The 12800-nt window shown below is 40.4% G+C and overlaps 1 protein-coding gene across 3 annotated transcripts in view; it reads right to left on the bottom strand.

Annotated features, from left to right (window-relative positions):
• The window catches only part of SCARF2 (scavenger receptor class F member 2), a 171003-nt gene that overhangs the window by 89145 nt on the left and 69058 nt on the right, over positions 1-12800 (bottom strand). For all 3 annotated transcript variants that reach the window (XM_075276277.1, XM_075276293.1, XM_075276285.1), the window contains exon 2: positions 3975-4033. In XM_075276277.1, coding sequence (XP_075132378.1) covers positions 3975-4033 — 59 coding nt within the window. The remainder of the gene's footprint in view (positions 1-3974; positions 4034-12800) is intronic.

The following is a 12800-nucleotide window of genomic DNA, read 5'->3' as shown; positions in this document are numbered from 1 at the left end:
GGATAGGACCTGCTCTCTGCCTTAGCGTGAGGGTGGCTGCTGGAGCAGCGCTGCTCCAGTGGCCTCCCCAAACCACCGCTCGGTGCTAAGCCAGTCCAGGACAGCTTGTCCTGGACTGGCTTAGGTAATCAAAAATGCCGCCCTCCCTGGGGTCCTGACATAGCGCCGCCTGAAGCGCTCGCTTCAGGTCGCCTCATGGGAGGTGCGGCGCTGGTCTTACAACAGGATAATGACCCAAAACACACAGCTAAAAACACCCAAGAATGGCTAAGAGGAAAACATTGGACTATTCTGAAGTGGCCTTCTATGAGCCCTGACCTAAATCCTCTTGAGCATCTTTGGAATGAGCTGAAACATGCCGTCTGGAAAAGGCACCCCTCAAACTCAAGATAACTGGACCATCATTTCTGTCCAGGCCTATTTCATGAGTTTTATTTATAAAAAAAAAAAAAAATAAATAAATTATGTTGAAGCAAAAAGCAATGTCTGACTTTCATTTGTTCATTTTCATAGAATTTTTTATTTATTTATTACTACTTTTGTCAGATGCAAGTTATTTCTCTGACCATTGTGGGTTTTTCTTTCATGAAATGAGGAGTCCAACAATTTTGTCTATGTGTGTATCAAATAAAGTATCTGGTATATGGTATACAGTACAGCAGAGAACCCTCATGTAAATTGCAGTAGGCAGAGACATAGCTATGGCAGAGAATACAATGGTGAAGGGAACTATAACACATCGGAAACAGTTGCTCAGTTCTCCATACAGTTGTGCGGCTTGTGTAAATAAAAGAACAATGATATGATATTATGTTGGGGAGGGGGACAAATGTAATTCTGTATGACTCCGCTGAACAATATTTATCCCAAGGTATTTTCCATATATGTTTTTCAAATATCTATTAAAATCAGTCAAGTGAAACAATGAAATTTCCCCTCAGAATAGTCTAAATATATTTTTGTAATATTAACTTCAGGACACACTAGGCTAAAAGTAAAAAGACAGAACACAAAGCATTTTTCAGTAAAGTGCATTTAGTAAAGGTGCAGATGGGTATGGGAAACAGTGGCTTCACAACCCCTGTTGTCACCCCACTCCTAATAGGGAAATGGGTGTCAGATGGGGCCCAGACTACAGATGTTCATCTATTAAACTGTCCACAACCTTATTCAGCTGATAGCTATTTCTCCTAATCCCCCTCCTTTCTCACACACATGGTCACTTGGCTGGGCATATGTTGTAAATAGAGACAGGAGAAAAACCTGTTTCCAGGTACCTCTGGTTGCGGTTTATTCCCCCTATGAACAAAAGGGTAAACAGCTATCCCCAAAAACTGTATTATAATATGTATAGCCAGATTAAAAGGGAGTCTGTCAGCAGGAAAATCTGTATCAAACCAATGACAGTAACTTGTAGGGCTGCTTCTACACTTTCCAAACATACTTTGCATTAGAATAAAATGTCAATTTTGATAAAAATGGAGGTACAATACAGAATAAGAAAGGTATCTTTGGAAACTATAAAAGCCGCCTCAAAAGACACTATCATTAGTTTGATACAGATTTTCCTGCTGACAGACTCCCTTTAAATGGAGCACCTTTTACCTGAATAGCCAGCAAGTAATAATACATTTTTCATTTTAAGTCGTGCCCCTTCTGCTATACCATCTCATTCTACAAGTAGAAAAAAAGCTGCAGATTGACATTGTAATATCATCAGTCTTAGATTTGGCAATTTACCATTGGTGGCTGAGAAAGGAAATTGCCTTACTGATTGACTTGGATCAGCTCAGAATTCGGATATTAGTGATCTGACAGAAATGCAATTTGTGGCACAATAAAATGTGCAACTATTATATAGTAATATTCTAGCTCTAATTATGTAGTCAGAAATCAGGCTTCTATTAAGAAGTGCTAAATAAATATACTTATGTAAATATGCCATATGAATAGGCACTGGGGATTTTAAAAAGCCAAAATATTGGATAATCTAATGAAAGTCTGGACAATAGTCCATTGAAGTAAACTCTATTTCATATAGATATACTGCAGTGTTATTTTGCTGATGTAGATGTACTGGACAGTCAGAAGAATATAAAACAAGAAGTGTGTACAGCAGGTGACTGGAGGCACATAATGGTAAACTAATCTCCTTCTGTTTTATTCCCATGTACCACTTTTGCTTTTAAAGGAGAACCAGTCTGCTGTTTTGGCTCCACTGAAGCACCAGCATGTCTTTAAGAAGCTGGGGTTTAGGACGCCAAATGTCTGTAATCACCAGAGGTCAATACACATTGCGCATGTACACGATGTGCAGAGCATGCGCAGTGAAGCTAAGTATACTGACCATGGCTTCACTGTGTGCAATAAGCATGTGCTGGGGTCCTTCAGCAGACTCATTTCAACAGACATTGGGCCATGAGAGGGGAAGTTCCATACTGCCCAGCCTTGACACTGAGTGACGAGGAACGCCCACCCTAATCCTGACAGTACTCGTTCATAGACTAGTACTGTGGAGGCGTTCCTGACACTGAAAGGCTACGGTACAGGCAACTCTTCAGTGGGGGCTCAGAACGGGAAAGCCAATAGTGCGCAGTATTACACTGCATGTGCCCTGAGGATATGAAAGGTCCTCTTTAATTTTCTGTTTCTAATTATGATAGCTATAAAAATGAGTTAATTCAGTTACATTAAGGATATGAGTAATCCATATTCTCTGCAGTTTCTCTAAAGCCCTTTTATGAAAGGGATTGTAGCACAATTTAAACATGTACTGGATCTACAGGATAGGAGATACGTGCCTGATCTGATCTATAGGACTACTGTGGGATTTATAGACATAAATGGAGCAACAATGCATATGCTCAACCCATGCTCCATTTAAACACAGAGGTTAGGGACCTAGTGTTGTGAATGGTGAGGGTGCAGGCAGTCAGACCCCCACAGATAAGACACCTATCCTCTACACATGAATGCAGTCTGTAAACTGTTTTATAGGCAGACTATAAACTGCCATAATAGCAGTCTGTGGATATATAGGTTTAATATTCTATGATAAAGGCTCATGGTCAGAGGCATAACTTGAAACTCCCCATTCCTACATTATGTCATTTAGAATAGTGGTATATTTTATGTGGGAGAGGGATTTTTTGTGCATCTAGGGTTCAGGGCTACTGCTGTATTCCCTATAGCTATGACCCTTGAAATCAATAAGAGGTCAAAGAAGTTTAATCAACCTTGCCTCCCCTAAGACCACTGGCCTGTGTGTGACTGCACCCTTGCACCCCAAGTTACGCCCCTGCAGCTAACTGAATAAAGACATTACATCACAGTATTCTAGGATCTCTCCAATTTTGTTCACAAAGGTTTTGCAATTTCAGCAGATTAATCATAATAATATAATTTTTCCTACTTGTAGGCAGTGCTAGCAGACTATTCTGATTTCTGATGTATGTGTCCAGTTTTATAAGACTTCTATGGAACACACATGTATGAAACCGAAACTACATTGGTTACTGATTAGTAAAGATTTTCTATATGCACAGCCGACTGTCAGTGATGATGGATGTATTGCTATTGAGTCTACAAACTGTGGTCAATATTACAGTATATAATATTCAGACAATAGATGGTTCCTATAAACTTGGTTTGTGAAAGTCAGAGGCATTACAGAAGCTCCTGAGCTCCAATGCAAAATTTCAAGGGCAAGGGTTCAGGAGCGACAATAAGCGCTGTACCACTTTGGCTAATGTTTTTAAGGTATACATTAACAAGTTTACCTCCATCAAGACTACAGCAAAGAAGGCAAACCACTCACCTGTACTTTACCTATCCTATCCAATCACCCTTCTACTCTTTACAAAGAAAAATTAAAAAAAAAAAGCTTGCCAAAACCAGCCCTTAGTAATTCATGGTAAAGGTTGTAGGACTAGCGGATGCTAGTTTTTACAATACACCAATATATTCATGCTCACCAGTTGGGCATTCTTCTCCAAGCTGTTTCCATCCTGTGCAGCAGACAAAACTAGGACCACTGTATTTTTAAAAAGAAAGAGAAAAAAATAGTACAATATTAAAATTTAAATAAATTTAAAAACATTTTTTGAAGAGAAGAGAACAGTTTGGCACTATGAAAAATGAGGAGATACCACAAGCAAGCTAGACCACATGGATAGTAGAGGCTTGGTCAGACGTCACCTTCTCACCAACCCACCAAACATGCCACTGAAATGTGAAATGTCATCAAGGAATGGAGAACAGAAGTCACAGTCATCGACTAGGAATCTAGGCATGTGGAGAATACTATACAGGCACCAATATACAAAATACAATAACATTGACACTTCTTATGTTTCTCACCATTTATGACTAATATAACCCCATAAATGCCACTACCTGCACAAGTTACATAGTACAGATGAAAAAACAAAAACATATGTCCATGAAGTTCAACCAGAGGCTGGAAAAGGGCAAGACATTCTATATATTTCCAAAAGGATCAATGCTATTTTCCTCTAAAGACATATAATCCTTTTTTGAAGCTGTCAGCTGTGACCAGATCCTGGGGTAGGCTATTCCACAGATCCTTACAGTGAAGAAGCCTTGTCGGCTCCTCAGATTAAACTTTTATTCTCAAGATGGAGTGAGTGTCCACTTGTCTTTTGAAGGGATTTTACCTATAACAGCTTTTTCCCATATTTCTTGTGATTCTTTTTTTTAACTTGTTTTATTGAAGGTGATATAACAAAACAGATAATGCAATCAGGAGAGTACTCGTACATATACAGAAGAGCATAAAATAAATTACAGAAAAATCTCAAACAAACAAACTACCACAGCGCCATCTCGTCTCAGTCCAAATTCACTCCAAACACTGAAAGGTGCAACAAGTAGCAGGGCATCTCGTTGTCAGCAGTCATAAGGTATACCAACACTTGGGCTACGGGTCCATCCAACGGATGACCCGTCTTAAGACATAAAAGCGCCCAAGGCCAAACGCAGTGAGCGGGCAGAGTATGGGGTAACCGGGGAAGCACACCACGCTGCCCAAACCTCAGTAAATTTTTGGGAGCAGCCCCTACCTTTATATATAATCTGATCAAATCGGAGGATCAAATTAACCAGTTTCCGCCATTGAGGTACTGACTGAGAACGTGGGGCCATCCACTGGAGGGCAATGGCCTTCCTGTCATAGAAAGATCCGGACGTGATGCTGCCACAGCTCTTCCTCCAGCACACCAAATAAGCAAACCTTGAGAGAGAACGGTACAGGGCAACCCAGAACATCAGCCAGGAGATCCACCACCCCTCTCCAGAAGGCCTGCATAGTCGGGCAACTCCACACCATGTGCCCGAAATCCACGCGGGGATGCGGACACCTGAGGCAATTTGGGCCAGGCAAATGACCCATCTTGTGCAGACGGACCGGGGTTAGGTAACATTGGTGTAAAATAAATATTTGAATCAGCTTGTTATTGGCCGAGGGTGAAACGTATAGAGGAGACTCCAAAGTATCTTGAAATGTCTCATCCGTCAGCTCTGGGATATTGGTGCGCCAGTGTGTCAGGGCCGGGGCCTCGGTCAAAGACACTTTCACATGAATGAGATGTTCATAAAGAGCAGAAATCAGGCCCCCTGGACCCTGAGAGCACAGCACACCAATTAGCGGGTATTCAGAGATAGCACTCGGCTGGGTGGGGAATAAAGAGCAGAGGGCATGTCGAATTTGGAGGAAGCAGAAGAATTGATGGCGGGGAATCTCACGTGAGGCAGTTAGAGAGTCAAATGTAACAAAGATTCCTTGTACGTACAGATCTGATAAGGAATACACACCATATCGTGACCAGGACTGGGCATCAGGTAACTCATAAAGGTCAGGTAAACCAGGATTGTCCCACAGGGGGGTCTCCGCAGGGGTGTCAGAGTACGAAGACACTTTCCGGGCCTGCTTCCAAACCTGTGCTGCCAGAGTGTGAAGGGGCAAAAGTTTGCCTCTAAACAATCAAGTTTGTTCCAACACTGGCCACAGGATACGCAAGTCCAGGTGGTGAGTCAAATGCGCCTTGGGGCCCCGGAGTGGCTTCAGGGAAAGCCAAGGCTTGACAAAGTGAAGCTGACCGGCTAAATGATAGAGAAACAGGTTGGGAAGAGATGAACCACCGAGCTGTTTCGGTTTCTGGAGAGCAGACAATCTCAACTTGGATCTGGAGTGGCCCCACACAAAAGAAGTAATCAAAGAGTCCATCTGTTTAAAGAATCAAAGAGGCATGGGCATAGCTGAATGGCTCAAAACATATAAACATTTGGGCAGAACTATCATCTTAAGCAGATTAATCCGACCTGCAACAGATAGGGGCACATCATGTGAAAAGAGTGGGAATACATTCAGGTCCAGGAACCTCTTATGGTCCCTAGGAATCACTATGCCAAGGTATTTACAGGCCAGAACAACCGGCAGCCCACACATCATTCCAGCTCCCACCGCTGCTGAGGTATGACCAATATGCATATAAGAGGATTTCGCCCAGTTAGTGCGTAGGCCTGAATAATTGCCAAATTTATCTATAAGCTCCATAGCACGGGGCAATGATGCAGAAGGATTAGTTAGAAAGAGAAGGAGATCGTCGGCATAAAGCGTGACTCTCTCCTCCCGGGAGCCAATAAGTATACCCTGGTAAACAGGGTCCCGTCTGAGAAGTATGGTCAGGGGTTCCACAGCTAAGGCAAACAGCAGCGGTGAGAGTGGACAGCCCTGCCGCATGCCTCTACCCAATGAAAAATATGGGGACAGTGAGCCATTGATGGACAAAGCCGCCCTAGGGGAACAATACAGAAGGGACACCCAAGTGATGAAGCCATCCCCGAATCCACATCTACGTAGAGATTGCAAAAGAAAAGGCCATTCGACCAAGTCAAAGGCCTTGGTTGCATCCAAGGAGGCTATCGCCCAATCATCAGAAGATAGCGACCCAATCTGGGTCACCACCTGGACGCGTCTGAGATTGTCAGACGTAGATTTACCTGGCATGAAACCTGTTCGGTCGGGATGGACCAGATCTAGGACTACCGAGTTAAGTCTGTTAGCCAACATTTTGGCCAGGAGTTTATAATCAATATTCAACAAACTTAAAAGGTCTGTAAGAGCCACAGTCCAGCGGGTCCTTATCTGGCTTGAGTAGCAAGATAATGGTGGCATCGTAAAAGGACGGGAAACTAGTTGCAGGCTTTCATTTTGAAAAACCAATTCTTCACCATTTTTTCAACTAGTCTCACAGCCAAAAATTTGTCTCCCAAATAACAGCAAGCCTGTAACACTTACAAGACATAAAAACAGGCTAATTGTTCTATAAAAACATTGCTTTTTGCAATATAGCTACCACATGTCTAAAAAACCATGGGCAATTTTGGTAGCATTTCAAATATTAAAATGCGTAAAAGAAGTTTGTATCCACTGCTTTCCATTCAGTTTCCCTTGACATCTAGAAACACCAAAATCCAAAACTAAACGAATCTTGAGAGGTTGACCCATCTCTACTCAGATCACATTTTGTGGCAGATACAACATTATTGCAATTAATACTTATCTGAACAATAAGTATTGATCATTTTCCAAATTTTAAAGTGCTATTTAATCCATATCTTGTTAAAATAATAGTATACTTTAATTTACATAATTTTTGAGTCTTATGTACATGCTTCCTTGCTCTTATTTTGTTTTCACAGACTAAACACTGAACACAACATGAAACCTGATACTCATTCTACCCAGTGTGAGCAGTAAAGCATCGTAGTTATCGAGTAATGTTGTTGGAAGTGTTTCCCTGGCAGACACTCATTCCCCTGATATCAACTGGCCCACATCTAAATGCCCTAGCACATCTAATCACTGGTGGCGGCCAGGTGAATTCCTTCTAGATCAGTGTTTCCTGTGTTCCACCAGAACAACATCCCAGCCCAAAACATAGATTGGCAAATATATATATATATATATATATATATATATATATATATATATATATATACACACATTCACTTTTTGCCTCTTTCTATGATACATGAGAGAGCATTTTGTATCTACTTAGTGTTTCAAACCTGCCAAGCATCTTTCCAAATGCAAGACAACAATGCTTCTGGCAAATGCTGCAATGCAGTGTATATTGATCCTAAACACAAAAGAATTATTGGTGTGTGAACCAGCTTCAGCAATACTTCCAAGTACTGAGCTGTATAGTTGTTAAGGTCTAAGGATTTACAGATAGATTTCATTTTTGCTTATACACAATTTGATCACATACATGAGTGGTATGTATGTACATCTAAATATATATAGGGATGTTTGTTCTCAGCAGACAACTTTCGTCTGCTGAGCATTTTGGTAAATGCTCAGTATTGGGCTGGATTTCTAGGAATGACAGGTAGGATGGTAGTGGGACCTGTCATTCCACCCCCCTCCAGTCCACACTTTGGGATGTTCTGGAAGCGACTCAGCTGTAGAGAGTATCCTCGTCAAGGAGGCTTAAGAAGTCAGCTCCAGCAGCAACACTTTGGCAGAGTTTGGCTGGAGAGCAAACAGAGAAGTCATATTTTTGGAGCTGTGTTCTGAATGATTCTACTGGCTTTTGGATTTCTGTTATTATAGGTGAGGTAACCTATTCTTATGTTTAGTTAGAGCCTAGCCAGGCAGGTATTTATTTTTGTATTGTTTCCTTTTGTTGCTGTACCTTTTTGAGTTAAAATAAACTCTACCTTTGTTTTTGGACTAAAGAATCTTGACTTTTGTGTCTGCCACCCCACCTAGCAACCCATATATATATATATATATATATATATATATATATATATATATATATATACAGTCCTATGAAAAAGTTTGGGCACCCCTATTAATCTTAATCATTTTTTGTTCTAAATATTTTGGTGTTTGCAACAGCCATTTCAGTTTGATATATCTAATAACTGATGGACACAGTAATATTTCAGGATTGAAATGAGGTTTATTGTACTAACAGAAAATGTGCAATATGCATTAAACCAAAATTTGACCGGTGCAAAAGTATGGGCACCTCAACAGAAAAGTGACATTAATATTTAGTACATCCTCCTTTTGCAAAGATAACAGCCTCTAGTCGCTTCCTGTAGCTTTTAATCAGTTCCTGGATCCTGGATAAAGGTATTTTGGACAAACAATTCAAGTTCAGTTAAGTTAGATGGTCGCCGAGCATGGACAGCCCGCTTCAAATCATCCCACAGATGTTCAATGATATTCAGGTCTGGGGACTGGGATGGCCATTCCAGAACATTGTAATTGTTCCTCTGCATGAATGCCTGAGGATTTGGAGCGGTGTTTTGGATCATTGTCTTGCTGAAATATCCATCCCCGGCGTAACTTCAACTCCGTCACTGATTCTTGAACATTATTCTCAAGAATCTGCTGATACTGAGTGGAATCCATGCGACTCTCAACTTTAACAAGATTCCCGATGCCGGCATTGGCCACACAGCCCCAAAGCATGATGGAACCTCCACCAAATTTTACAGTGGGTAGCATGTGTTTTTCTTGGAATGCTGTTTCTTTTTGGACGCCATGCATAACGCCTTTTTTTTATAACCAAACAACTCAATTTTTGTTTCCAAAATGAAGCTGCCTTGTCCAAATGTGCTTTTTCATACCTCAGGCAACTCTATTTGTGGCGTACGTGCAGAAACGGCTTCTTTCTCATCACTCTCCCATACAGCTTCTATTTGTGCAAAGTGCGCTGTATAGTTGACCGATGCACAGTGACACCATCTGCAGCAAGATGATGCTGCAGCTCTTTGGAGGTGGTCTGTGGATTGTCCTTGACTGTTCTCACCATTCTTCTTCTCTGCCTTTCTGATATTTTTCTTGGCCTGCCACTTGGAGATTCAAATAGGAGATCAACTTGCAATTGGCCACCTTAAATACCTTTTCTTATGATTGGATACATCTGGCTATGAAGTTCAAAGCTCACTGAGGTTACAAAACCAATTTTGTGCTTCAGTAAGTCAGTAAAAAGTAGTTAGGGGAATTCAAATCAATAAAATGATAAGGGTGCCCATACTTTTGCACCGGTCAAATTTTGGTTTAATGCATATTGCACATTTTCTGTTAGTACAATAAACCTCATTTCAATCCTGAAATATTACTGTGTCCATCAGTTATTAGATATATCAAACTGAAATGGCTGTTGCAAACACCAAAATATTTAGAACAAAAAATGATTAAGATTAATAGGGGTGCCCAAACTTTTTCATAGGACTGTATATATATATATATATATATATATATATATATATACACACACACACACACATATTTTTATAAAGATCCATTTCAATTAGGTCAGGGAACAACATGCACATGTGAAGTAGTGAAATATCTGACAATTGGACCTATAGGGAGTTTGTAGCTTTTTTCCAAACTGTCAATGACATTTCCTACTATTCTACTCTACATTAGCGCCAATTACCTCATTTACGGTTAGTAACAGAACTTGTCTTTTGAGGAGTGGGTGTACATGGCAAGACAGTTGGAGTATTGCTTGCCAAATTTCTTTCTACTGCTGTCCATGCTTACCACATACTAGAAACCATAGGATACTACAAGCTGAGAGATCGGCATGGGCAGCAGCATTTGAATAAACTGTAAATGTCCTGATACAGACTCCAAACATTTAGGGGAAAGCACTAGAAGCAAATCCTATATCACACACTCCCTTTTTTTATCAGGGAGAGGACTCTAGCAGTTGTTTTTCCCCTTGCCTGATCCAGCTCAACCAAATTGCATGTGCATGTATATGGGGAAGTTGGGCAAGGAAATTCCTGAAAAAAAAGTTGCAGTTGCAAGCCTCATTTGTGCAAAAATATTTGTTGTGTCAGTTTTGTGATTCCTCTGTGACCTGTGAAAAGTGGGTAACAGATTTGCTATAATTTAGAGCAGAAATTGGCTGACATTTGCTTTTGTGGTGCACAGACTGACACAAGATGAACCAAAGTTATTAATGTGTGTTTCTTACTACATATGACGCATCTTACTCCAACACACTTCAGATGAACACCTATAAAACACTCAATGTAAATACTGTGGTTGTGAATGCAGACAGGCATCTTGAAAATAAGGAGGAATTGAAGAACAAAAATTGCAGTTGATGAATGAAAATCCATGTGGATACCTATTAAAAGTTTCAGTGCCTGTAACCCCTGGCACATAGGAAAAGGGGACTCTTAGGACATCCCTAATAGAGCATGCACTCTCCAAATCACACATCGGAAGACGTCTATGAGCATCACTAAACTTGCTTTCTGTTTCTTGTTGAATACATGAGGAAAATGATCATTATTACTGGTTGGCTTAGCACAGGCTTGGAGAGGAGTGCAAGATTCTTATTTACCTCCTGGCCTGGAAAGCTACATATCTGTATTAACATATTCTTTCTTTTTCAGTTCACTAAATGACTCCTTTAGATGTTTGCCATTTAAAGAATTACACATGGAAAGTATCATTTACAACTTGGTCAATAGCCAAACTGCCACAGGCTGATGGGGTTTTGCACAGCGCACATGGAAAATACTGAACAGATTATGCAGAATCATGGACACAGAGCGAACACGTGGCTGGTGCCAATAAGTCATAACTTGTATTTTGCTCTATGCAGTGACTGAGATCTTGATGATCTGTAAAACATATATTTTTCTTCTTTTATGTATGTTAATTAAAAGTACCCAGTAGATTTTAAGCAGTAAAAGGTAAAAGCAAACACAATAAAATATAATGTGTAGCAGTCCTTGTAATGTGTTCTCCCATTCTTCAGTGCTTTTATTGCTATGAAAAGTCAGAAGTATAAGACACATTGAACAGCATAGCTAAGCAGCTGTAAAAGAGACATTTAATAAAGAAGGTATTGTATTTATAGAAATACTTGATTCATAGCAATTATTCTACATGACCCTGTCTCTACTGTCTGTAGGTTACAGATGTAAGGGGGTAATACACGACTGCAGGAGCAGACTATATGCATGGGTTGTTTGCAGCATGTAATTCATGGAGACACATAGATCTGCAGAGGTGCTGTGTACACTAACTTAGGGTCTTTGCAAAGTACAAAAGTGCATATAATCTTAAACCATTGTTTCCCAACATGTGGCTGAAAAACTACAACTACCAGCATACCTTTCTAGCCTGGAACAAGAAACCATTGGCTGGTTTGCCTTCAGAGGTAAACTGTATATGTCTGTATATGGCATATGTCTAAAACTGGGTAAGAGACATGATTAGCAGGCAAGTCTGACAAATATGAGAGATGCAAAAATATCGCTCACACCCAATATAGGACATGGAATGAAGGCATATATAAATAGGCTGCTCGGAACAAATCCTGACTGAGAAGGAAATGACTTGCAGATGAAAAAATGTCTAAAAACATCCAGCGCCAAAAAAGTTGATTAAAACATAACCTTTACTGGGTTCACATTAAAAGTGATTACAAATTGGATCCAAAGTGCAAAAACAAACCGAATAGCTTACGCGTTTCGGGACCTCTTGGCTCGTCCCTTACTCATAGCTCAACTGAATAACAACAAAAGAATCTATAGAATCTATATTGTGTGCTTTGATTCGAAAATGGTTACAAGATATTAGTTCTACATGCTACATTACCGCAATGTGAGAATAAGAAACTCTCTTGGATGATGGTATCACACATTTATGGAGTTAGCTTTTAACGGTGGGAGGGGCCAATATGGCATTTAAAAATTGCTCTTGTGTTGTTATGCAGTTGAGCTAT

Source organism: Leptodactylus fuscus, chromosome 1, assembly GCF_031893055.1.
Source record: "Leptodactylus fuscus isolate aLepFus1 chromosome 1, aLepFus1.hap2, whole genome shotgun sequence".
NCBI lineage: Eukaryota > Metazoa > Chordata > Amphibia > Anura > Leptodactylidae > Leptodactylus > Leptodactylus fuscus.
This window is presented reverse-complemented; position numbering and strand designations above follow the sequence as displayed.